General features: G+C 53.1%; 1 protein-coding gene across 11 annotated transcripts; it reads left to right on the plus strand.

Moving 5' to 3' along the window:
- Window positions 1-305: 305 nt before the first annotated feature.
- Window positions 306-27,691, plus strand: LOC136587516 (zinc finger protein ZFP2-like). 11 transcript variants are annotated; one of them, XM_066586130.1, is made up of 7 exons: window positions 352-372; window positions 11,803-11,902; window positions 15,972-16,163; window positions 17,669-17,875; window positions 18,153-18,341; window positions 23,818-23,947; window positions 26,275-27,691. In XM_066586130.1, the coding sequence occupies exons 2-7, from the start codon at window positions 11,831-11,833 to the stop codon at window positions 27,396-27,398; spliced, it is 1,914 nt and encodes a 637-aa protein (XP_066442227.1). In that variant the 5' UTR covers window positions 352-372; window positions 11,803-11,830; the 3' UTR covers window positions 27,399-27,691. The 11 variants fall into 11 exon arrangements, with proteins under 11 accessions (XP_066442233.1, XP_066442227.1, XP_066442229.1 ...); XM_066586132.1 differs by having other exon boundaries at window positions 15,975-16,163; XM_066586131.1 differs by lacking the exon at window positions 352-372 and adding an exon at window positions 10,179-10,738 and having other exon boundaries at window positions 15,975-16,163.

A 27,691-nucleotide genomic window follows, 5' to 3' on the forward strand; every position in this document is an offset into this window, starting at 1 on the left:
TTGAAAATCCGCAGCAAAATCCGCAAGCCCAAATTAACCTTTGAAGCGGTTTTGCCGCAGAAGCAGTTCTTCTGCGTCAAAACCGCAATGGAAAAACCGCAGCAAAACCGAACAAATCCGCCCTGTGTGACCCTAGCCTCACACCTGCAGTTTCGCCTTCCGCTCCTCTCCTCACTCCACCTCTCCTCCCACCTTCACTCCCACCCCTCTCTTCACACCGCCCGCCCCTTTCCTCACACGCCCCGCCCCATTCTCTTACCTCTACTCCGTGCTGCAGTTTCCTGGTCTGAGGCTCCGCCCACCCCGTGATGTCACACCTCCCAGGAGACCGTCCATTCTAAGGAGCGCAGCAGCAGTTCTTCAGAAGTTCAGGTGAGTTGTGCTTCCTTATTGACACTACAAGTCTCAGCATGGCCGTCCCGGCACTGCATGCAGCAGCTCCTAGGAGTAGCACTGCAAAACTTCTGGTGTGCATGTTGTGGTATGAAGACACAGTCCGCCCTCCACCTACTACTCCCCCCGGCTGGGCGCTGCGCGCCAATCTTCTGGATACCTGGCAGCCTTCTGACCGATCGGTCCTGAGTGCTCACCGGGCGCCAGCGCATCTCAGCTGTGCGTTTACAGAACCAAAGTGCATTTTCGCCCGCGGATTCGCCGCTCCGCCGTGTTTCGTGTATGCAAAAAAAAAAAAGAAAAATGTGCAAAGTTGCATTGATGTTGTGCGCGGTCCGCAGGTGTCCTGCATGTTTTGCGCATAGTTACATGCGCCTGTTTATTCCATTACACATGATCGGACGAGCCCCATGTTTGGTCACGCGGGGACGCAATGCGTGAAAAAATGTGACGACCCTGTGAAGCCAACCTATTGTATGCGTGTGGAGGAGCCCTCGGTCAGGGCGTAAATGGTGCGGTAGTAAAGCCGCTATATAAAACAGCAAGGATTCAAGCAGGGATTGGCGTAGTGTGACATTTAACCCTTGCAGGTCTGGGCGGGTGGTGATGGCGAGGTGCGGCACAACTAGATGGCGTAAGGACCGACGGCCGCGGCTCGGACAATGTTTCCTAGCGCCGCGGGATATTAAGGCTCGTTTACGCTTAACGGTTGTCAACAATTCTCTCAAACCAATAAAAGTGCGCGATAATGGTTACGTGTAAACGCGAGCCGTCGCGCACTTTTCATTTCTTGCTCAATTTCCGCCGGCACACAAATCATGGGCGACTCGCTTGTCGTTACGTCTGAACGCTGCCGTATCGGTCGCACGTGGGAATGGAGGGAGCGATTCTCAGCGGTGATCTGCCTGTCTGCAGGAGCGCCAACAGCTGCGAGCGAACCAGCGGTGACATCACTGCCTCCTGCGCGCCTTTAAACGGGAATCGGCTTGTGTAAAAGTGGCGCTGCGTCTCGGAAGGATGAGCCCCCTGCGGAGGGAATCTGACATCTTCAACGCCCCTTTACACAAACCAATTCCCGTTTGAGCGCCTGCCCCGTTGGGCCGAAGGGCGATATCGCAGGAAGAGGTGCGGCGGTTGGTTTTATTCACGCAGCACCGCAGGAGTGAAAACATTGTAATTCATTGGTGTGATAATCGTGCGTCTTCACTCCCTCTTGTGTGATTTTCCCGCTAGTGTGAAGGAGCCCTTAGGGGGCGCTACTACACAGGTGACTTGTGTGGCGCAGATGCCGGACGCTCGTCCCAGGGATCACCGCGGGATCGAGCATCGCTAGTGAATGACGGTGGAGCGGTTGTGGATTGTCCCCGCCGCCTCCATGCACAGTAAACAGGCGGTCGTTAACCAGCGATACCGCCTGTTCACACGGACGATCCGGCACGCAGAAACCGATCAATCAATGAGAAGCGAACCAATTCGTCGTTCAGTCAGGTGTTTACACTGAGCCGTGATCCCGCTGGGTGCCGGACTCAGCGGGGTGTAGAAGCACCCCAAGGATCAGCCTCACGCGGGTTTCATGGTTATCATTATCCATGGACTTCCAATACGTCATTCATTGTTGTCCGTCTGTATGTGGTGGCTAAACCCTCCAAGCACCGCTATGGACGGAGGCAGAGAAGAAGCCGTCGGGGCCTGAAGGAAGCCGTCATCCCTCCCCGACTGTACGGAGCAGTATGGCCGGTAATAGTAAATACTGTAGAAGAAGCCGTCGGGACCTGAAGGAAGCCGTCATCCCTCCCCGACTGTACGGAGCGGCATGGCCGGTAACGGTAAATACTGAAGAAAAAGCCGTCGGGGCCTCAAGGAAGCCGTCATCCCTCCCTGACTGTACGGAGCGGCATGGCCGGTAATAGTAAACACTGTAGAAGAAGCCGTCAGGCCTGAAGGAAGCCGTCATCCCTCCCCGACTGTACGGAGCGGCATGGCCGGTAATGGTATATACTGTAGTAGAAGAAGTTGTCATCCCTCCCCCGACTGTATGGAGCGGTATGGCCGGTAATAGTAAATACTGTAGTAGAAGAAGTTGTCATCCCTCCCCCGACTGTACGGAGCGGCATGGCCGGTAATAGTAAATACTGTAGTAGAAGAAGTTGTCATCCCTCCCCGACTGTATGGAGCGGTATGGCCGCTAATAGTAAATACTGTAGAAGAAGCCGTCGGGCCTGAAGGGAGCCGTCATCCCTCCCCGACTGTACGGAGCAGTATGGCTGGTAACAGTAAATACTGTAGAAGAAGCCGTTGGGCCTGAAGGAAGCCGTCATCCCTCCCCGACTATACGGAGCGGCATGGACGGTAATGGTATATACTGTAGTAGAAGAAGTTGTTGTCATCCCTTCCCGACTGTACGGAGCGGCATGGCCGGTAATAGTAAATACTGTAGAAGAAGCCGTCGGGACCTGACGGAAGCCGTCATCCCTCCCCGACTGTACGGAGCGGCATGGCCGGTAATGGTAAATACTGCAGAAAAAGCCGTCGGGGCCTCAAGGAAGCCGTCATCCCTCCCCGACTGTAAGGAGCGGCATGGCCGGTAATAGTAAATACTGTAGAAGAAGCCGTCGGCCTGAAGGAAGCCGTCATCCCTCCCCGACTGTAAGGAGCGGCATGGCTGGTAATAGTAAATACTGTAGAAGAAGCCGTCATCCCTCCCCGACTGTACAGAGCTACATAGACAGTAGTAGTAAATACTGTAAAAGAAGCCGTCGGGGCCTGAAGGAAGCCGTCATCCCTCCCCGACTATACGGAGCAGTATGGCCGGTAACGGTAAATACTGTAGAAGAAGCCATCGGGGCCTGAAGGAAGCCGTCATCCCTCCCCGACTGGGAGGAAGCCGTCGGACTGTATGGAGCAGCATGGTTGGCAATAATAAATACTGTAGAAGAAGCCGTCGGGGCCTGAAGGAAGCCGACACTCCCACCCAACCATAGGAAACGGCATGGTCGGTAACGGTAAATACTGTAGAAGAAGCTGTCAGGCCTGAAGGAAGCCGTCATCCCTCCCTGACTGTACGGAGCGGCATGGCCGGTAATAGTAAACACTGTAGAAGAAGCCGTCAGGCCTGAAGGAAGCCGTCATCCCTCCCCGACTGTACGGAGCGGCATGGCCGGTAATGGTATATACTGTAGTAGAAGAAGTTGTCATCCCTCCCCCGACTGTATGGAGCGGTATGGCCGGTAATAGTAAATACTGTAGTAGAAGAAGTTGTCATCCCTCCCCCGACTGTACGGAGCGGCATGGCCGGTAATAGTAAATACTGTAGTAGAAGAAGTTGTCATCCCTCCCCGACTGTATGGAGCGGTATGGCCGCTAATAGTAAATACTGTAGAAGAAGCCGTCGGGCCTGAAGGGAGCCGTCATCCCTCCCCGACTGTACAGAGCAGCATGGCCGGTAATAGTAAATACTGTAGAAGAAGCTGTCGGGGCCTGAAGGAAGCCGTCATCCCTCCCCGACTGTACGGAGCAGTATGGCTGGTAACAGTAAATACTGTAGAAGAAGCCGTTGGGCCTGAAGGAAGCCGTCATCCCTCCCCGACTATACGGAGCGGCATGGCCGGTAATGGTATATACTGTAGTAGAAGAAGTTGTTGTCATCCCTTCCCGACTGTACGGAGCGGCATGGCCGGTAATAGTAAATACTGTAGTAGAAGAAGTTGTCATCCCTCCCCCGACTGTATGGAGCGGTATGGCCGGTAATAGTAAATACTGTAGTAGAAGAAGTTGTCATCCCTCCCCCGACTGTACGGAGCGGCATGGCCGGTAATAGTAAATACTGTAGTAGAAGAAGTTGTCATCCCTCCCCGACTGTATGGAGCGGTATGGCCGCTAATAGTAAATACTGTAGAAGAAGCCGTCGGGCCTGAAGGGAGCCGTCATCCCTCCCCGACTGTACGGAGCAGTATGGCTGGTAACAGTAAATACTGTAGAAGAAGCCGTTGGGCCTGAAGGAAGCCGTCATCCCTCCCCGACTATACGGAGCGGCATGGACGGTAATGGTATATACTGTAGTAGAAGAAGTTGTTGTCATCCCTTCCCGACTGTACGGAGCGGCATGGCCGGTAATAGTAAATACTGTAGAAGAAGCCGTCGGGACCTGACGGAAGCCGTCATCCCTCCCCGACTGTACGGAGCGGCATGGCCGGTAACGGTAAATACTGAAGAAAAAGCCGTCGGGGCCTCAAGGAAGCCGTCATCCCTCCCCGACTGTAAGGAGCGGCATGGCCGGTAATAGTAAATACTGTAGAAGAAGCCGTCGGCCTGAAGGAAGCCGTCATCCCTCCCCGACTGTAAGGAGCGGCATGGCTGGTAATAGTAAATACTGTAGAAGAAGCCGTCATCCCTCCCCGACTGTACAGAGCTACATAGACAGTAGTAGTAAATACTGTAAAAGAAGCCGTCGGGGCCTGAAGGAAGCCGTCATCCCTCCCCGACTATACGGAGCAGTATGGCCGGTAACGGTAAATACTGTAGAAGAAGCCATCGGGGCCTGAAGGAAGCCGTCATCCCTCCCCGACTGGGAGGAAGCCGTCGGACTGTATGGAGCAGCATGGTTGGCAATAATAAATACTGTAGAAGAAGCCGTCGGGGCCTGAAGGAAGCCGACACTCCCACCCAACCATAGGAAACGGCATGGTCGGTAACGGTAAATACTGTAGAAGAAGCTGTCAGGCCTGAAGGAAGCCGTCATCCCTCCCTGACTGTACGGAGCGGCATGGCCGGTAATAGTAAACACTGTAGAAGAAGCCGTCAGGCCTGAAGGAAGCCGTCATCCCTCCCCGACTGTACGGAGCGGCATGGCCGGTAATGGTATATACTGTAGTAGAAGAAGTTGTCATCCCTCCCCCGACTGTATGGAGCGGTATGGCCGGTAATAGTAAATACTGTAGTAGAAGAAGTTGTCATCCCTCCCCCGACTGTACGGAGCGGCATGGCCGGTAATAGTAAATACTGTAGTAGAAGAAGTTGTCATCCCTCCCCGACTGTATGGAGCGGTATGGCCGCTAATAGTAAATACTGTAGAAGAAGCCGTCGGGCCTGAAGGGAGCCGTCATCCCTCCCCGACTGTACAGAGCAGCATGGCCGGTAATAGTAAATACTGTAGAAGAAGCTGTCGGGGCCTGAAGGAAGCCGTCATCCCTCCCCGACTGTACGGAGCAGTATGGCTGGTAACAGTAAATACTGTAGAAGAAGCCGTTGGGCCTGAAGGAAGCCGTCATCCCTCCCCGACTATACGGAGCGGCATGGCCGGTAATGGTATATACTGTAGTAGAAGAAGTTGTTGTCATCCCTTCCCGACTGTACGGAGCGGCATGGCCGGTAATAGTAAATACTGTAGTAGAAGAAGTTGTCATCCCTCCCCCGACTGTATGGAGCGGTATGGCCGGTAATAGTAAATACTGTAGTAGAAGAAGTTGTCATCCCTCCCCCGACTGTACGGAGCGGCATGGCCGGTAATAGTAAATACTGTAGTAGAAGAAGTTGTCATCCCTCCCCGACTGTATGGAGCGGTATGGCCGCTAATAGTAAATACTGTAGAAGAAGCCGTCGGGCCTGAAGGGAGCCGTCATCCCTCCCCGACTGTACAGAGCAGCATGGCCGGTAATAGTAAATACTGTAGAAGAAGCTGTCGGGGCCTGAAGGAAGCCGCCATCCCTCCCCGACTGCACGGAGCAGTATGGCTGGTAACGATATATACTGTAGAAGAAGCCGTCTGGGCCTGAAGGAAGCCGTCATCCCTCCCCGACTATACAGAGCAGCATAGCCGGTAACGGTATATACTGTAGAAGAAGCCGTCTGGGCCTGAAGGTAGCCGTCATCCCTCCCCAACTGTACAGAGTGGAATGGTCAGTAACGGCAAATACTGTAGAAGAAGCTGTCAGGCCTGAAGGAAGCCGTCATCCCTCCCCGACTGTACAGAGCGGCATGGCCGGTAATAGTAAATACTGTAGAAGAAGCCATCGGGGCCTGAAGGAAGCCGTCATCCCTCCCCGACTGTAAGGAGCGGCATGGCCGGTAACGGTATATACTGTAGAAGAAGCCGTGTGGGCCTGAAGGAAGCTGTCATCCCTCCCCGACTGTACGGAGCAGTATGGCCAGTAACAGTAAATACTGTAGAAGAAGCCGTTGGCCTGAAGGAAGCCGTCATCCCTCCCCGACTATACGGAACGGCATGGCCGGTAACGGTATATACTGTAGAAGAAGCCGTCTGGGCCTGAAGGAAGCCGTCATCCCTCCCCGACTATACGGAGCGGCATGGCCGGTAACGGTATATACTGTAGAAGAAGCCGTTGGGCCTGAAGGAAGCCGTCATCCCTCCCCGACTATACGGAGCGGCATGGCCGGTAACGGTATATACTGTAGAAGAAGCCGTTGGGCCTGAAGGAAGCCGTCATCCCTCCCCGACTATACGGAGCGGCATGGCCGGTAACGATATATACTGTAGAAGAAGCCGTCTGGGCCTGAAGGAAGCCGTCATCCCTCCCCGACTATACGGAGCAGCATAGCCGGTAACGGTATATACTGTAGAAGAAGCCGTCTGGGCCTGAAGGTAGCCGTCATCCCTCCCCAACTGTACAGAGTGGAATGGTCAGTAACGGCAAATACTGTAGAAGAAGCTGTCAGGCCTGAAGGAAGCCGTCATCCCTCCCCGACTGTACAGAGCGGCATGGCCGGTAATAGTAAATACTGTAGAAGAAGCCATCGAGGCCTGAAGGAAGCCGTCATCCCTCCCCGACTGTAAGGAGCGGCATGGCCGGTAACGGTATATACTGTAGAAGAAGCCGTGTGGGCCTGAAGGAAGCTGTCATCCCTCCCCGACTGTACGGAGCAGTATGGCCAGTAACAGTAAATACTGTAGAAGAAGCCGTTGGCCTGAAGGAAGCCGTCATCCCTCCCCGACTATACGGAACGGCATGGCCGGTAACGGTATATACTGTAGAAGAAGCCGTCTCGGCCTGAAGGAAGCCGTCATCCCTCCCCGACTATACGGAGCGGCATGGCCGGTAACGGTATATACTGTAGAAGAAGCCGTTGGGCCTGAAGGAAGCCGTCATCCCTCCCCGACTATACGGAGCAGCATAGCAGGTAACGATATATACTGTAGAAGAAGCCGTCTGGGCCTGAAGGAAGCCGTCATCCCTCCCCGACTGTAAGTAGCAGTATGGCCGGTAATAGTAAATACTGTAGAAGAAGCCGTCGGCGCCTGAAGGAAGCCGTCATCCCTCCCCGACTGTAAGTAGCAGTATGGCCGGTAATAGTAAATACTGTAGAAGAAGCCGTCGGGGCCTGAAGGAAGCCGTCATCTCTACCCTACTGTACGGAGTGGAATGGTGAGTAACGGCAAATACTGTAGAAGAAGCCATCGGGGCCTGAAGAAAGCCGTCATCCCTCCTAGACTGTACGGAGCAGTATGGCCGGTAATAGTAAATACTGTAGAAGAAGCTGTCGGGCCTGAAGGAAGCTGTCATCCCTCCCCGACAGTAAAGAGCGGCATGGTTGGTTTCGGTAAATACTATAGAAGAAGCCGTTGGGCCTGAAGGAAACCGTCGTCTCTACCCTACTGTATGGAGTATGGTGAGTAACGGCAAATACTGTAGAAGAAGTTGTCATCCTTCCCCGACTGTACGGAGCAGCATGGTTGGCAATAATAAATACTGTAGAAGAAGCCGTCGGGGCCTGAAGGAAGCCGACACCCCCACCCAACCATAGAAAGCGGCATGGTCGGTAATGGTAAATACTGTAGAAGAAGCTGTCGGGCCTGAAGGAAGCCGTTATCCCTCCCTGACTGTACGGAGCGGCATGGCCGGTAATAGTAAACACTGTAGAAGAAGCCGTCAGGCCTGAAGGAAGCCGTTATCCCTCCCTGACTGTAGGGGCGGCATGGCCAGTAACGGTAAATACTGTAGAAGAAGCCGTCGGGGCCTGAAGGAAGCCGTCATCCCTCCCCGACTGTACGGAGCGGCATGGCCGGTAATGGTATATACAGTAGTAGAAGAAGTTGTTGTCATCCCTTCCCGACTGTACGGAGCGGCATGGCCGGTAATAGTAAATACTGTAGTAGAAAAAGTTGTCATCCCTCCCCGACTGTATGGAGCGGTATGGCCGGTAATAGTAAATACTGTAGAAGAAGCCGTCGGGCCTGAAGGAAGCTGTCATCCCTCCCCGAATGTACAGAGCAGCATGGCCGGTAATAGTAAATACTGTAGAAGAAGCTGTCGGGGCCTGAAGGAAGCCGTCATCCCTCCTAGACTATATGGAGCAGTATGGCCGGTAACAGTAAATACTGTAGAAGAAGCCGTCTGGGCCAGAAGGAAGCCGTCATCCCTCCCCGACTGTATGGAGCAGTATGGCCGGTAATGGTAAATACTGTAGAAGAAGCCGTCGGGGCCTGAAGGAAGCCGTCATCTCTACCCTACTGTACGGAGTGGAATGGTGAGTAACGGCAAATACTGTAGAAGAAGCCATCGGGGCCTGAAGAAAGCCGTCATCGCTCCTAGACTGTACGGAGCGGCATGGCCGGTAACGGTATATACTGTAGAAGAAGCTGTCTGGGCCTGAAGGAAGCCGTCATCCCTCCCCAACTGTACAGAGTGGAATGGTCAGTAACGGCAAATACTGTAGAAGAAGCCGTCGGGCCTGAAGGAAGCCGTCATCCCTTCCCGACTGTACAGAGCGGCATGGCCGGTAATAGTAAATACTGTAGAAGAAGCCATCGGGGCCTGAAGGAAGCCGTCATCCCTCCCCGACTGTAAGCAGCGGCATGGCCGGTAACGGTATATACTGTAGAAGAAGCCGTCTGGGCCTGAAGGAAGCCGTCATCCCTCCCCGACTGTAGGGAGCAGTATGGCCAGTAACAGTAAATACTGTAGAAGAAGCCGTTGGGCCTGAAGTAAGCCGTCATCCCTCCCCGACTATACGGAGCGGCATGGCCGGTAACGGTATATACTGTAGAAGAAGCCGTCTGGGCCTGAAGGTAGCCGTCATCCCTCCCCGACTATACGGAGCGGCATGGCCGGTAACGGTATATACTGTAGAAGAAGCCGTCTGGGCCTGAAGGAAGCCGTCATCCCTCCCCGACTGTACGGAGCAGCATGGCCGGTAATAGTAAATACTGTAGAAGAAGCCATCGGGGCCTGAAGGAAGCCGTCATCTCTACCCTACTGTACGGAGTGGAATGATGAGTAACGGCAAATACTGTAGAAGAAGCCGTCGGGGCCTGAAGGAAGCCGTCATCCCTCCCCGACTGTACGGAGCGGCATGGCCGGTAACGGTATATACTGTAGAAGAAGCCGTCTGGGCCTGAAGGAAGCCGTCATCCCTCCCCGACTATACGGAGCGGCATGGCCGGTAACGGTATATACTGTAGAAGAAGCCGTCTGGGCCTGAAGGAAGCCGTCATCCCTCCCCGACTGTACGGAGCAGCATGGCCGGTAATAGTAAATACTGTAGAAGAAGCCATCGGGGCCTGAAGGAAGCCGTCATCTCTACCCTACTGTACGGAGTGGAATGATGAGTAACGGCAAATACTGTAGAAGAAGCCGTCGGGGCCTGAAGGAAGCCGTCATCCCTCCCCGACTGTACGGAGCGGCATGGCCGGTAACGATATATACTGTAGAAGAAGAAGTTGTCATCCCTCCTCGACTGTATGAAGCGGCATGGACGGTAACGTTAAATACTGTAGAGGAAGCCGTCGGGCCTGAAGGAAGCCGTCATCCCTCCCCGACTGTACGGAGCGGCATGGACGGTAACGTTAAATACTGTAGAGGAAGCCGTCGGGCCTGAAGGAAGCGTAAAGGATGTCATTTGTTTAAGGACAATCATGGACTAAGTAATATATATTAAAGTGAGGTTTGAATTTAAACTACGCCGCAGAATAAGAATGTCGGTGAAAGGTCGCCAGTTTTTTCTTTAGAAGGCAAGGAACACATGACTGTGCAGTTTTTGCTGGGCGCAGGGACACATATGTGGAGATGAGATAAGAACTTTAAGAACATTTACTGCCTCACTTGGAACTCTGTCAAGAAAGTCAGAATGTATCCAATGAATGCAACCAATGCCTAAAGTAACATCAGATGTGGGATGGGAAACCGTCCAATGATGTTGTGACACCCCAATGTATGAGGCCTATAAGTAAAGCTGCCTGATTCTGGTCAGTTGGGAATAGTTTGCTGAAGCCATACCTGTCTGGTCATCTTGCCCTCCGGTGAGTCTGAGGCGGGTCATCTTGCCCTCCGGTGAGTCTGAGGCGGGTCATCTTGCCCTCCGGTGAGTCTGAGGCGGGTCATCTTGCCCTCCGGTGAGTCTTTAGTTGTTTAGTTGATATCCCTACTTTTCCAGATTGTGTCCATGTTTAGCATCGCACTTCGCCCCATTGCTATCCTACGTTTTATCTCTGGCATAGATTCTCCAGCCTGGTCGGTGTTCGCACCACAGAAGGTGAAGCCTTGCACGTATTCTACGGCCTCGTTGTCCATTCTGATTTGCATTTGGCCATTTTTTGTTGTTGTCATAGTATTTGTCTTCTTTACACTCAGGTAGAGGCCCATTCTTTCGCTTTCATATATATATACACTTAATATGCAGTAAGGAGCTTCAGAAGGGGAAGCATATTTAGCATGGTGAATTCCCCAGTCCTCCGGTCACTTCAGGATTGGCGCGTGTCCCCATTGTTTTTGGGGAGCACCACATCTCATCGCATGCTGCGCAATGTTTTTCTGGCCCCACTGAAATCAATCATATGTCCCGGGGGTACTAAGATGTGGGGAAAAAACCGCTCCTGTACAGGACCCCATGTAAAAGGACGTTCGTGTCTCACAACACACGAATCATGTGAGATTTTTTTTTTTCCCCGTCCGTCCGAAAGCGGCCTTATATACCTGACTGATGAGGGTAAAGCAGCATCCTGAATGTGCGCATGTACTGTGGGACTGTGGAGTGCGTGCGGGGAGGTATGTAACCTACCTGCAGGTAAGTCGCACACCGTACGCAGCGTGTCATTTGGATTTAAGAAACATACATTTGTATTTAACCGCTTTCGCCTGTTTTCTTCCATCCCCACTAGAGGAGGTTTTTGTGGGTTTTGAGTTGTATTTTTTAATGCGACCATTTAGAATGTTTTTATACAATTTATTGGAAAACTTTTAATTTGAAGTGAGCTGCAAGCGTGAAAAGACCCTCAGTTTAGCTCTTTAGTGGGGTTGTCTTTACGTGGTTCGTGTTCTCTTGTGTGATGCCACATTACCAGGCATACATACTGCTTCTAACATACACAAGAGATCCCGCGGTCCGCAGGGGCCGGCAGCGCTCATGCTTCATGTCTGTTGTTGGGGACGTATTATTGATGTTGTCCCTTCCTTGTAGGTTCCTGGTAGTTGTCCCTGCATACTAGATGGCAAGGAGCCCCCGTACTGAGAAGACGATAGACCTCCTGTGGGAGATCGCCTGCCTGCTGAGCGGAGAGGTGAGGCCTCCTGGCAGTTACATAAGGTCACCATCTCTGCAGCTAGGGCCCTCTTGCACGGGGCGACTTGTTGGGCGCAGTGTTACCATGCGGCGGTTGCTGGTCCTCCCAGGGCGGCGGTGTGTGAGGTCCAGCGGTTGGGGCGTGTGCCCCCGGCTTGTTGTCCGGCTGCCGGGGCGCGAGTGCCTGGCCCGCGTGGGCAGTGTAGTGCTGGTGGCGCGTGCACCTGTGAGTGCAGCCGCCGTGCACGAGCTTCCTTTTATTCTGTTCTGTTGGGAGTTGGCTGTCTCCCTCTCTCTGCCCCTGGGCGGCCGCTTTTGTTTAAAGGTTGGGCAGAGACTGACAATCACTGCCAGTTATTGGTTTCCCTCAGTGTGCTAGCTAGTCTGCCTCTGTTGGTCTGCTGCTCCTGTCATCTTGCCTGCTATAGGCCGCCTGCAGATGGGCGGGTCGGATCCGGCTGCGAGAATTCTCGCAGCGGTACCCGACCTGAGCATCTGCAGAGAGCAGCGCGGGCACTCACCTCTCCCGCGGCCGCAGCTTCGGATCCGGGGCCGGCGGCCGGTGAGTGACGTTTCTGTGCAGGGCTCTGCGAGACCCGCACAGAAATAGAGCATGTCGCGATTTGTTTGCTGCGCATGATTCCGCGCAGACAACCCGCGGCCGTCTGCATAGGATTGCGCAATCCTATGGCAGCTTCCAGCGGCGGAAATCCCGCTGCGGAATTTCCGCTCGTGTGCAGGGGCCCATACTTTGCTCTTGTCCGCCAGGTTCCTCCATCTGCCTCAGGTCTGCTTAGTATTGTTCATGTTGGTTATTTACATCTGCCTTTTCTGTCAGTGTTCTACCCTTTCCATCCAGGTACGCCAGCGTCCCATTTTCGGTGCCTAGTGAGAGTAGGGACCGCCGCCCAGTTGCCCGCCTGGGGTTAGTCAGGAGTGGAGGCAATTAGGCAGGGACAGGGGTTGTGGGTGAGATCTAGGGCTCCCGGGCTGGCATATCTCTGGTAGCATGCCATAGCACGCAGATGCCGGACGGCTCGTCCCAGCGATAATCATTCCTGTGCTTTTAGGCACAAACGGGTCATACGGGAGCCCACAGCGGAAACCGGGCCCTGACCGCAGCCGGCGTTCGTACCTCTCTCTCGTCTTCTTTATCTGTACTGCGGATGACTGCAGCAAGCCGTGGTCAGATTTTTTCTAAATGTTTATTTTTCCCACGCTGTCGCTCCGCGATGCCACGGGTACCCGCATCAATCTGCAATGTTAATTGTGGATGGGCTGCTGGTCTCCGATGGACGCCATGCTTGTGGAATCCATACTAAAATAGAGCATTTCCTCCACAAGCAGAAATCGCAGTTGCTCTCTTAGAGTGAGCAGGAAGAAGCGCTTTTCTCACTTTTATTGTGTTTTTAAAAGGTGAAATGAACGAAAAAAGCATTTCTTTTTTCTTTTTAGGGCTTTTGCCACAGCTATTAGGGTAAACCTTATAGCTCAATGTTCACACTGTGGAATCCTGCAGCGTGAAAGAAACCGCGGCATGCTCTAATTGTCACGGGAAAACACGCGGCCGGCTTCCATTGTAGTCAATGGAAGCCATCCGTCACACGATAGTCCTGCTGTGAGCACAGCGGAAGTATCACGTGATTATGTGTCACCGCCGGCCGCGTCATCACCCACTGCCGGCGCATAATGCGCTGTACTGTGCATGCGTGCCGGCTCTGACTCGCACAGCGGATCCGGAGAGGTGAGCATGGGGTCTTTGGGGGGGGGGGGGGGCGCCGTGACGGACTCCACTGTGATATTCCGACACGGCCGTGGGCAGGAGGCCTTAATAATTTTTGCTGTGCAGGATAAAAAAAAGTTTTGTTTTTTAAATACTATTTTGTTCAGTAAAGTTTACAAAGTTTAAAAATAAAGAGGCTTCACTCTGGCGTATGTCATAATATCATGCAGCATCAGAACATAGCGTAGATCGTTGTGTGTTGGGTGAAGGGCCTTCTGCTATGTTCAGTAGCCAGTGTGACCGCCATGATTGTTTGCAAGGTACTTAGAGCAAACTACTAAGATGCTGACGTATGCAGAACGTGCAGAGATAAGTGCGGGTGAGCCTTCCTTCTGGCAGTAACATCGCCGCCATCCTACTGGCTCTAGCCATAAATACCAGATCACATGGGAGCCTTGATATGCACAGACATGCAGCATATGATTGGGTTACCGTGAACCTTCTCATTGGTTTTACACTAAGATGCTGTTATAAATACTGTTACAATTGGTTGTATGTTGTCACAAAGCTATTCTTGTGATTGGCCGCCGTAGAGCGTTTCTTCTTCTGGAAATAATATATGAACTGCTGAACAATAAGAGCTTCGGAAACGTCCCTTTGAAATGATTGGGAATACCTACTGCCAAATGCCGATACCCCCTGAGGATCACCTGCATTAGGCCATTGCTCTAACATGTTCAATAGCTTTTTTTGATGTGGTTGTTGTATCAAGACATAAAAATAAGAGCATAGGAACAAGACCCCCCCCCCCCCCCCCCCCCCCCGAGTGTCTGAAGCCAAACCTGCGTCATATAGTAGGGAATGTTCAATATCCAGATTACCACTCTGCTGCGCCCGCGACACAAGAACGCCCCGGAAAGAGATTCAATAGGCGTATCAGTCGGATGTCAGGCGCCTCGGGGTCGATGTCACGTCTGCAGTTAAATGCCCCTCGGTGAGCACAGGAGACTTCGCTGATATGGTGATCCTCATCCAAAGTCACGCTAAGAAACCCCATTGTTATAAGCTCTTGACGTTCCCGTCTCCTTTCTATGTCAGTTTTATCCATATTAAGAAAGTGACTCATTTTCTGTGTTGTAAAGACGTCGGCGCTGGTTGTACCTCCGCTGCCGTAAGCCAAGCGCCATCCACTAGCCGAGGGCTCTTGGTGAAGCCGTGGGGATGCCAAGCATCAGCAGTATGCCTTCAGAGGGTCTCGTCCGCACCGTGTATTTGCCTTCCGTATGTGTTTGCAGGTGTAATACTGCCGGCTTAACCCCCATTGATGGGCATTGGGGTATTCTGCGTGTTACGTGTGTGAAAGCTATCGCAGCACCGAGGACCATGACTGACCATTAATGTCAATGGAAGATCTATGTATATTCACCGCGGGATCACAAACAGACCAGGAGAGATCTTTGTGAATTTCTGGTGGTTTTTTTCTGCGCACAAAAAAAAAAAAATAACTGCAAGAAGGTCGGAATGCTTCAGTCCGTGAAAATGCTGTGACCGGAACTGCGCCGGCCGGCGTGCACGAGCCCTAAGTGTAACCCCTCCTTACACGGCTGCGGCGCTCTCTGCACTATGATGGGCTTACCCCCTTCCACCTCTTGAGCTTCCTACATCCGCATGCTTTAAATTGTTTTGCAGATGCTAATGCATCCCTATGGGCAGCTTCATGTGCGGATCTCTCGCGCGAGTTCCGCAAATCAAATCCCCCGTGGACATCGGGCCTTAGTGAGCGGCGGATCTCTGACAGAGCCGCTCGTCGAGGTGTATTGGCCAATATAATTGGTCACAATGGTTATTCCCAAGTTCACATTGAGTTGATTAAAGTGTGTCTAGCGGGCGAGTCGTTACGGATGCAACGATACCAAATGGTTAAGCTGGGTTCACACGGGGCGGAATTGCCACAAATGTTGTTACGGTGCGGTTTTTGAAGACGCAGCATGTCAACTTTTTGGATGTTTCTGCAGCTGTTTTTTGTCCATAGGCCTCCATGTACGCATCAAAAACACAGGCTGAAACGCTGGAAATACTTAAATAGCGCTGCGGATGTAAACGCTCACAGAAAAACCGCACATAATACGCAGCAATAAACGCAATAACAAACTATGCTTGTCAGCCATTTTGCCACATAAGCAGAAATTCTGCGGAATTTCTGCACACAAAACCCGCAGCAAATCTGCAAAGAATCCGCCCTGTGTGAACCCCGCCTTAAAACAAAGTGGAGACGGCAAAAGAGTTTGGTTTTTGTAATTTTTTCTTGAAGTTAATGAGCTGCAGTATATTTCTGCACACACAGCAGTATACAGTAGTGAAGAAGACTTTAGAGCATTTAACCTCCAGCAATCGTCCCCCTGGGTTAAAAAGATGCAGCCGGACCCAGAAGCCCATAATGGAGGAGTCTCCACTTCAGTCACTGATACATGAGAGAAGAACACGGCACAAGAGCCTAGAACTCGCCAACCAGATCGTTGAGCTGCTGACGGGAGAGGTGAGCGCTGCCGAGGGAGGGGAGAGGTGAGCGCTGCCGAGGGAGGGGAGAGGTGAGCGCTGCCGAGGGAGGGGAGAGGTGAGCGCTGCCGAGGGAGGGGAGAGGTGAGCGCTGCCGAGGGAGGGGAGAGGTGAGCGCTGCCGAGGGAAGGGAGAGGTGAGCGCTGCCGAGGGAGGGGAGAGGTGAGCGCTGCCGAGGGAGGGGAGAGGTGAGCGCTGCCGATGGAGGGGAGAGGTGAGCGCTGCCGATGGAGGGGAGAGGTGAGCGCTGCCGAGGGAGGGGAGAGGTGAGCGCTGCCGAGGGAGGGGAGAGGTGAGCGCTGTCGAGGGGGGGGAGAGGTGAGCGCTGTCGAGGGGGGGGAGAGGTGAGCGCTGTCGAGGGGGGGGAGAGGTGAGCGCTGTCGAGGGGGGGGAGAGGTGAGCGCTGTCGAGGGGGGGGAGAGGTGAGCGCTGTCGAGGGGGGGGAGAGGTGAGCGCTGTCGAGGGGGGGGGAGAGGTGAGCGCTGTCGAGGGGGGGGAGAGGTGAGCGCTGTCGAGGGGGGGGGGAGAGGTGAGCGTTGTCGAGGGGGGGGAGAGGTGAGCGCTGCCGAGGGAGGGGAGAGGTGAGCGCTGCCGAGGGAAGGGAGAGGTGAGCGCTGCCGAGGGAGGGGAAAGGCGAGCGCTGCCGAGGGAGGGGAGAGGCGAGCGCTGCCGAGGGAGGGGAGAGGCGAGCGCTGCCGAGGGAGGGGAGAGGCGAGCGCTGCCGGGGGAGGGGAGAGGCGAGCGCTGCCGGGGGAGGGGAGAGGCGAGCGCTGCCGGGGGAGGGGAGAGGCGAGCGCTGCCGGGGGAGGGAAGAGGCGAGCGCTGCCGAGGGAAGGGAGAGGCGAGCGCTGCCGAGGGAAGGGAGAGGCGAGCGCTGCCGAGGGAAGGGAGAGGCGAGCGCTGCCGAGGGAAGGGAGAGGCGAGCGCTGCCGAGGGAAGGGAGAGGCGAGCGCTGCCGAGGGAAGGGAGAGGCGAGCGCTGCCGAGGGAAGGGAGAGGCGAGCGCTGCCGAGGGAAGGGAGAGGCGAGCGCTGCCGAGGGAAGGGAGAGGCGAGCGCTGCCGAGGGAGGGGAGAGGCGAGCGCTGCCGGGGGAGGGGAGAGGCGAGCGCTGCCGGGGGAGGGGAGAGGCGAGCGCTGCCGGGGGAGGGGAGAGGCGAGCGCTGCCGGGGGAGGGGAGAGGCGAGCGCTGCCGGGGGAGGGGAGAGGCGAGCGCTGCCGGGGGAGGGGAGAGGCGAGCGCTGCCGGGGGAGGGGAGAGGTGAGCGCTTCCGGGGGAGGGGAGAGGTGAGCGCTGCCGGGGAGGGGAGAGGTGAGCGCTGCCGGGGGAGGGGAGAGGTGAGCGCTGCCGGGGAGGAGAAAGGTTAGTGCTGCCGGGGGGAGGAGAGGTGAGCGCTGCTGGGGGGGGCAGGGGAGAGGTGAGCGCTGCCGTGAGGCGGATAGGGGACAATAACCCTAAGGTATAATGATTTTATCATTGTGTTGTCAGGTTTCCATAAGATGTCAAGACGTCGGTATTTATTTCTCCATGGAGGAGTGGGAGTACTTAGGAGGACACAAGGGTCTCTACAAGGACGCCATGATGGTAGACAATGTCCAAGATGCAAGTGGCTTCAAGAAGGACCAGAACAAGAGTCACCTGACTAAGCCTATTTTAACCCTCCTCTTGGACTTCTTTGCTCGGCTCACTGGTGAGGTGAGGCGTACAGTTTGACGTAGTTGTAATGTCTCCATTTCCGGGTTTGGAGGTCCTGATGTGATACTTATGGGTCCGGTGGGTGTGGCTATTCCAATCAGGTTCATTTTACCATGTTTGGTTTCCTCTTGGCCAAAGTGGTTATGCGTTTTGGCTGTGTGTACTGGCGGGGGCTCAAAAATGACAGCAAAGGTATATTGGGTCCACTGGAGTATTAAAACGGCCCTGATTCAGAAGGCATCATAGAAATGTATCTCTTTCTCCTTAACATACACAGCAATATATAATTTTGAAAAATGACAGTCAAACTCTGAAGTCAGGCGGCCGTCACTCTGTGTCCGGAGACGGATGGAGGAAGCTGAGGTCGATGTCTAAACCTCATCTTAACTCACTTATATATGAGAGGAGCAATGAGCCGGAGATCCTGGAGCTCACCCACAAGATGATAGAGCTGCTGACGGGAGAGGTGAGACCACCGGGGAGGGGGACGTTATATAGTAACACAAGGGAGAGGTGAGACCACCGGGGAGGATGGGGGACGTTATACAGTAACACAAGGGAGAGGTGGGACCGCCGGGGAGGATGGGGGACGTTATACAGTAACACAAGGGAGAGGTGAGACCGCCGGTGAGGGGGACGTTATATAGTAACACAAGGGAGCGGTGAGACCACCGGGGAGGATGGGGGACATTATATAGTAACACAATGGAGAGGTGAGACCACCGGGGAGGGGGACGTTATATAGTAACACAAGGGAGAGGTGAGACCGCCGGTGAGGGGGACGTTATATAGTAACACAAGGGAGAGGTGAGACCACCGGGGAGGATGGGGGATGTTATATAGTAACACAAGGGAGAGGTAAGACCACCGGGGTGGATGGGGGACGTTATACAGTAACACAAGGGAGAGGTGAGACCGCCGGTGAGGGGGACGTTATATAGTAACACAAGGGAGAGGTGAGACCACCGGGGAGGATGGGGGATGTTATATAGTAACACAAGGGAGAGGTAAGACCACTGGGGAGGATGGGGGACGTTATATAGTAACACAAGGGAGAGGTGAGACCGCCGGGGGGATGGGGGACGTTATACAGTAACACAAGGGAGAGGTGAGACCGCCGGGGAGGGGGACGTTATACAGTAACAGAAGGGAGAGGTGAGACCGCCGGGGAGGGTGGGGGACGTTATACAGTAACACAAGGGAGAGGTGAGACCGCCGGGGAGGATGGGGGACGTTATATAGTAACACAAGGGAGAGGTGAGACCACCGGGGAGGATGGGGGACGTTATACAGTAACACAAGGGAGAGGTGAGACCGCTGGGCAGGATGGGGGACGTTATACAGTAACACAAGGGAGAGGTGAGACCGCCGGGGAGGATGGGGGACGTTATACAGTAACACAAGGGAGAGGTGAGACCGCCGGGGAGGATGGGGGACGTTATACAGTAACACAAGGGAGAGGTGAGACCACCGGGGAGGATGGGGGACGTTATACAGTAACACAAGGGAGAGGTAAGACCGCGGGGGAGGATGGGGGACGTTGTATAGTAATACAAGGGAGAGGTGAGACCGCCGGGGGGATGGGGGACGTTATACAGTAACACAAGGGAGAGGTGAGACCGCCGGGGAGGATGGGGGACGTTATACAGTAACACAAGGGAGAGGTAAGACCGCCGGGGAGGATGCGGGACGTTATATAGTAACACAAGGGAGAGGTGAGACCACCGGGGAGGGGGACGTTATATAGTAACACAAGGGAGAGGTGAGACCGCCAAGGAGGATGGGGGACGTTATACAGTAACACAAGGGAGAGGTGAGACCACCGGGGAGGATGGGGGACGTTATACAGTAACACAAGGGAGAGGTGAGACCACCGGGGAGGATGGGGGACGTTATACAGTAACACAAGGGAGAGGTGAGACCACCGGGGAGGATGGGGGACGTTATATAGTAACATAAGGGAGAGGTGAGACCGCCGGGGAGGATGGGGGACGTTATATAGTAACACAAGGGAGAGGTGAGACCACCGGGGAGGGGGATGTTATATAGTAACACAAGGGAGAGGTGAGACCGCCAAGGAGGATGGGGGACGTTATACAGTAACACAAGGGAGAGGTGAGACCACCGGGGAGGATGGGGGACGTTATACAGTAACACAAGGGAGAGGTGAGACCACCGTGAAGGATGGGGGACGTTATACAGTAACACAAGGGAGAGGTGAGACCACCGTGAAGGATGGGGGACGTTATACAGTAACACAAGGGAGAGGTGAGACCACCGGGGAGGATGGGGGACGTTATACAGTAACACAAGGGAGAGGTGAGACCACCGGGGAGGATGGGGGACGTTATATAGTAACATAAGGGAGAGGTGAGACCGCCGGGGAGGATGGGGGACGTTATACAGTAATACAAGGGAGAGGTGAGACCACCGGGGAGGAGGGGGACGTTATACAGTAACACAAGGGAGAGGTGAGACCGCCGGGGAGGATGGGGGACGTTATATAGTAACACAAGGGAGAGGTGAGACCGCCGGGGAGGATGGGGGACATTATACAGTAACACAAGGGAGAGGTGAGACCGCCGGAGAGGATGGGGGACGTTATACAGTAACACAAGGGAGAGGTGAGACCGCGGGGGAGGATGGGGGACGTTATATAGTAACACAAGGGAGAGGTGAGACCACCGGGGAGGATGGGGGACGTTATACAGTAACACAAGGCAGAGGTAAGACCGCGGGGGAGGATGGGGGACGTTATATAGTAATACAAGGGAGAGGTGAGACCGCCGGGGAGGATGGGGGACGTTATACAGTAACACAAGGGAGAGGTAAGACCGCCGGGGAGGATGGGGGACGTTATATAGTAACACAAGGGAGAGGTGAGACCACCGGGGAGGGGGACGTTATATAGTAACACAAGGGAGAGGTGAGACCGCCAAGGAGGATGGGGGACGTTATACAGTAACACAAGGGAGAGGTGAGACCACCGGGGAGGATGGGGGACGTTATATAGTAACACAAGGGAGAGGGGAGACCACCAGGGAGGATGGGGGACGTTATACAGTAACACAAGGGAGAGGTGAGACCGCCGGGGAGGATGGGGGACGTTATACAGTAACACAAGGGAGAGGTGAGACCACCGTGAAGGATGGGGGACGTTATACAGTAACACAAGGGAGAGGTGAGACCACCGGGGAGGATGGGGGACGTTATACAGTAACACAAGGGAGAGGTGAGACCACCGGGGAGGATGGGGGACGTTATATAGTAACATAAGGGAGAGGTGAGACCGCCGGGGAGGATGGGGGACGTTATACAGTAATACAAGGGAGAGGTGAGACCACCGGGGAGGAGGGGGACGTTATACAGTAACACAAGGGAGAGGGGAGACCGCCGGGGAGGATGGGGGACGTTATATAGTAACACAAGGGAGAGGTGAGACCGCCGGGGAGGATGGGGGACATTATACAGTAACACAAGGGAGAGGTGAGACCGCCGGAGAGGATGGGGGACGTTATACAGTAACACAAGGGAGAGGTGAGACCGCGGGGGAGGATGGGGGACGTTATATAGTAACACAAGGGAGAGGTGAGACCACCGGGGAGGATGGGGGACGTTATACAGTAACACAAGGGAGAGGTGAGACCGCCGGAGAGGATGGGGGACGTTATACAGTAACACAAGGGAGAGGTGAGACCGCGGGGGAGGATGGGGGACGTTATATAGTAACACAAGGGAGAGGTGAGACCACCGGGGAGGATGGGGGACATTATATAGTAACACAAGGGAGCGGTGAGACCACCGGGGAGGATGGGAGACATTATATAGTAACACAATGGAGAGGTGAGACCACCGGGGAGGGGGACGTTATACAGTAACACAAGGGAGAGGTGAGACCGCCGGTGAGGGGGACGTTATATAGTAACACAAGGGAGAGGTGAGACCACCGGGGAGGATGGGGGATGTTATATAGTAACACAAGGGAGAGGTGAGACCGCCGGGGAGGATGGGGGACGTTATACAGTAACACAAGGGAGAGGTGAGACCGCCGGGGAGGATGGGGGACGTTATACAGTAACACAAGGGAGAGGTGAGACCGCCGGGGAGGATGGGGGACGTTATATAGTAACACAAGGGAGAGGTGAGACCGCCGGGGGGATGGGGGACGTTATACAGTAACACAAGGGAGAGGTGAGACCGCCGGGGAGGGGGACGTTATACAGTAACAGAAGGGAGAGGTGAGACCGCCGGGGAGGGTGGGGGACGTTATACAGTAACACAAGGGAGAGGTGAGACCGCCGGGGAGGATGGGGGACGTTATATAGTAACACAAGGGAGAGGTGAGACCGCCGGGGAGGATGGGGGACGTTATACAGTAACACAAGGGAGAGGTGAGACCGCCGGGGAGGATGGGGGACGTTATATAGTAACACAAGGGAGAGGTGAGACCACCGGGGAGGATGGGGGACGTTATACAGTAACACAAGGGAGAGGTAAGACCGCCGGGGAGGATGGGGGACGTTATATAGTAATACAAGGGAGAGGTGAGACCGCCGGGGGGATGGGGGACGTTATACAGTAACACAAGGGAGAGGTGAGACCGCCGGGGAGGATGGGGGACGTTATACAGTAACACAAGGGAGAGGTAAGACCGCCGGGGAGGATGGGGGACGTTATATAGTAATACAAGGGAGAGGTGAGACCGCCGGGGGGGATGGGGGACGTTATACAGTAACACAAGGGAGAGGTAAGACCGCCGGGGAGGATGGGGGACGTTATACAGTAACACAAGGGAGAGGTGAGACCGCCGGGGGGGATGGGGGACGTTATACAGTAACACAAGGGAGAGGTGAGACCACCGGGGAGGATGGGGGACGTTATATAGTAACACAAGGGAGAGGGGAGACCACCAGGGAGGATGGGGGACGTTATACAGTAACACAAGGGAGAGGTGAGACCGCCGGGGAGGATGGGGGACGTTATACAGTAACACAAGGGAGAGGTGAGACCACCGTGAAGGATGGGGGACGTTATACAGTAACACAAGGGAGAGGTGAGACCACCGGGGAGGATGGGGGACGTTATACAGTAACACAAGGGAGAGGTGAGACCACCGGGGAGGATGGGGGACGTTATATAGTAACATAAGGGAGAGGTGAGACCGCCGGGGAGGATGGGGGACGTTATACAGTTATACAAGGGAGAGGTGAGACCACCGGGGAGGATGGGGGACGTTATACAGTAACACAAGGGAGAGGTGAGACCGCCGGGGAGGATGGGGGACGTTATATAGTAACACAAGGGAGAGGTGAGACCGCCGGGGAGGATGGGGGACATTATACAGTAACACAAGGGAGAGGTGAGACCGCCGGAGAGGATGGGGGACGTTATACAGTAACACAAGGGAGAGGTGAGACCGCGGGGGAGGATGGGGGACGTTATATAGTAACACAAGGGAGAGGTGAGACCACCGGGGAGGATGGGGGACGTTATACAGTAACACAAGGGAGAGGTGAGACCACCGGGGAGGATGGGGGACGTTATACAGTAACACAAGGGAGAGGTGAGACCGCGGGGGAGGATGGGGGACGTTATACAGTAACACAAGGGAGAGGTGAGACCGCCGGGGAGGATGGGGGACGTTATACAGTAACACAAGGGAGAGGTGAGACCGCCAGGGAGGATGGGGGACGTTATACAGTAACACAAGGGAGAGGTGAGACCGCGGGGGAGGATGGGGGACGTTATACAGTAACACAAGGGAGAGGTGAGACCACCGGGGAGGATGGGGGACGTTATACAGTAACACAAGGGAGAGGTGAGACCGCCAGGGAGGATGGGGGACGTTATATAGTAACACAAGGGAGAGGTGAGACCGCCGGGGAGGGTGGGGGATGTTATACAGTAACACAAGGGCTGATGACTGTATGTTGTGTTGTCAGGTTCCTATAAGGTGTCAGGATGTGGCCGTCTTCTTCTCCATGGAGGAGTGGGAGTACCTGGAAGGACACAAGGGTCTCTACAAGGACGTCATGATGGAGGACCACCGGCTCTTATTGTCACCAGAGAAAAGCAAGTTTTTTTTGTTTAATTTTATACACATTTATGTATTTTCCATGTTATTTATCCTTTAATGACATGTGGTCATACATGTTTGTATGATGTTGGCAAAGTAGCGTGGCAACCTCTCTTCATACAGCTGACACCCGTGGACAATAGCTGCAATCGGCCGCGCGGCTATTAACCCAATTAAATCCCCCGAACGATGTTAAGGGGTTTCGTACGACCACCCCCTGCGGTGAGATTGTGGGAGCGGTGCAGGTGTCATGGTAGCCGGGGGCCTTCTGAAAGGCCTCAGAGCTGCCTTAGCAGACTACCTATTAATCCATCCCCATGGGGTGGCTTGATAGGCTGCCTGTCAAATCACAGTATGACATAATGCATTACATCATACTGCAGGAGCGATCAAAGCACCGCATGTTGTAGTCCCCCTGGGGGGCTTACAATAAAAGTGAAAGTGAGATCAATGAAGTTTTAATAATTGTAAAAAAAAGTAATAAAAGTTTAAATCACCCCCACACCCGTTTTCCATATCTATGATAAAAAAATCTAATTAAAGAAATACATATTTGTTATCGCTGTATCCGTAGTAGCGCATTATTTACTCCGCACAATGAACCTCGTCCGAAAAAAACAAAAAAAAGAATGCCACAAATGCACTTTTTCAGTCACCCTGTCTCCTAGAAAAAACACAATAAAAAGCGATCAAAAGTCCTATGTATTCCAAATTGGTACTAATGGAAACTACCAGACGTTTCGCAAAGAATGAGCCGTCCCACAACTATGTCGACGGACAAATGAAAAAGTTATTGTGCGCAGAAGATGGCGGCAGAAAATAACTTTTTTTCATTTTATTCCACTTAGAATTTTTTAAAAGTTTTTCAGTACAATAAATAGCACCAGTGAAAAATACAACTCGTCCCGCAAATAACAACAACAAGCCCTCATACAGCGATGGAGAAATAAAGGAGTTACGATTTTTTTAAAGGGGGGAGGAAAAAACAAAAATGGGGAAAAAAAAGGTCTGCGTCATTAAGGGGTTAAAGGGGTATTTCGGAGACAGTTTTAAAGTTTTCACCCATCCACTACTTGGGTGAAAACTAATAGATTGCTGGAGGTCCAGCCGATCCCAAGCTGATCACAAAAACAGCCTGATCAGTCTCCAAGAAAAAAGCGGTGGTCCCACAAGCACATCACCGCTCCATTCATTGCAACGAGCGTGCCGAGAGCTTGAAACTCTCCCTCCATCCCCTCCCCTTCATTTACTTGGTGCATCATGCGCCGACGGGGATTATATTAAGACCGGAGTTTGAATCGCTGGCGTTAATAGATTTATCCCACGGAGCCTCATAGTGCAGCCAGAGACGTGATAATACAGATCAGACGGGTTAACCAGGCACAACGCCACTAAGAGATAAGTGTTTGTCAACTGCAGGCAACCACCGCAGAGCAAATGTATCTGGAATGATTAGGAACCTTTCACACAGAGTGCTATTGTTTCGTTGGACGCAGCAGGATTTGCAGTCCTGCGGAAAGTTCTACACCAAAATCTGCAAGTGTCACCTCTGGATTTGGATGCCGAATTGAAAATTGCCCAATTCTGCTGGCAGGTCTGCATTTGGACAGGTGGATTTTCTTGTGATTTTTCCATTGCAGTAAACTCTGTTGCGTGTTGCAGACATATTCTGTCCCTTGTGAGAGGTCCCTTATTAGGAAGAGTAGGGAGTGCTGATGATCTTATGAGGGTAAAGGCTGGGCACACACGGTCTGGCCAGTCACACCACAACTACCCTGCGTAATTTACTGGCAAAATTGTCTGCCGCGGTTGAGCGTGGTTTGGCCACATGCTGCCATCAGATCTTGTGTTACCGACCAAGCTTGATTTGTCTTGTGGCCGTCAGTAGTGCTCCCTATGCTTTCAGTGATTGCTCTGGAAGTACCTACACAGTCTGGTCTTCTTGCTGCCATAAAGGCCCCCAGCATGACTCGGGTTTGTCTCCACCATTTTTGGGAAGGTTCTTATGAGACATTTGTTGTTATTTCAAAAGCTCGTTTATGGCGTTATGTCTTGTGAAACATTTGAATACAATCTTTTCTGTGGAGCTTTAGTATTTTGGAAAAGTTTATCTTTCTGTTTTTACCAAAACTAGGCCAATTTGTCAAGCATAGAATTGGTGCATTTCACCTCGGCTAGCCTTCTCCACTCAGTGTCTCAAGTACCATACTTCCAACACATTCTAGATGGCACAAGTGGCTCCTGTTACTCGACGATGGCCCAAGTCATTATTCTTCAGGCTGTGGTTGGTGTATCTAAAATGAAATTCTTTTTTCTCTCCTAGTTTCTCCCAACAATGCTACAAGCAAAAAACCTCAGAAGAACAAGCTGAGGAAGAACCTGTTCTCATGCAAGAAGTGTGGGAAATCTTTCAAGTTTATGTCCAGACTCCTAAGACACCAGATCACACACCGTAACGGGGCAAAACCCTACAGTTGCTCTGAATGCCCCAAGTCCTTCATTTGTAAGGGAGATCTTTCTCGACATCAGAAAGTCCACACAAGAGAGAAACCGTTCACTTGTTCTGAATGTGGCAAAGGTTTCGGTCACGAATGGAATCTTCTGAAACACCAGAACATTCACATTCAGGACAAACCCTATAAATGTTCTGCGTGTAGCAAATGTTTTGCCATTAAAGCTTATCTTCTTAAGCATGAAAAGCTTCATAGTGGAGACAATCCGTTCTCTTGCAGTGAATGTGGAAAGAAATTCCTGGATAAAGCTCATCTGCTCGGTCACCAGAAGATTCACACTGGAGAGAGGCCATACCCATGCACAGAATGTGGAAAGTCCTTTGTTCATAAATATCACCTTTCCAGACACTTTAAGGTCCACACAGGTGAGAGGGCGTATAGCTGCCCGGAGTGTGGCAGAACATTCATTTGTATTTCAGAACTTAATGCACATAGGAGAGGCCACACAGGCGAGGAGACGATGCAATGCTCTGAGTGTCACAAGACTTTTAAGGGACACAAATATTTTGTTGAGCATCAGAGAATCCACACTGGGGAAAAAGTGGTATGCTGCGAAAAATGTGGGACTTCTTTTAGGACCAAATATGAGCTTTATGTGCACACAAAACGATGCAGGAAGTCAGTAGTCAACAGGAAAGAGCTTCAGGACCATCAACAAACCCACCCAACGGCGAAGCCTTATTCATGCCCAGTGTGTAACATGGCTTTCCTTAATGAGAGCAACCTCAAAAACCATCACAAAGTTCACGCAGGAGGTGGACCTTATTACTGCTCGCAGTGCACCAAGACATTTCCTACAAAGAGCCAGCTCACACAACATCATGGAGGTCACAGAAGGAAGAGGCCGTATCCCTGCCCAGAGTGTGGTAAGGTCTATGCTACACAGTGGGGGCTCAAAAGACATCATATAGTCCATAAAGGGGCAAAACCGTAGCACTGCTCGCTGGGACAAGTCCTTCCGCCCTCACAATGCATCAGCTTGCCTAGGAGAGAAGCCATATTGTTGTGCCGAGTGTGGAAGATGCCAGAGCTTCACCAGAAAGGTGGTCCTACAAAACCACCATAATCTGGGACGCGTCCTCGCATTCACTGTGTTAAGAGTAATTGTATAGGCCCTTTTGTACGGGGGTCCTAATTCTGTAGAATTCCAGCAAGACAGAATGAAATATGACGTGAATAAGCTGAGCCAACATCGGCAAATGATCAATAAACATTTCTGTCTGCGTC

This window comes from Eleutherodactylus coqui, chromosome 13, assembly GCF_035609145.1.
Source record: "Eleutherodactylus coqui strain aEleCoq1 chromosome 13, aEleCoq1.hap1, whole genome shotgun sequence".
NCBI lineage: Eukaryota > Metazoa > Chordata > Amphibia > Anura > Eleutherodactylidae > Eleutherodactylus > Eleutherodactylus coqui.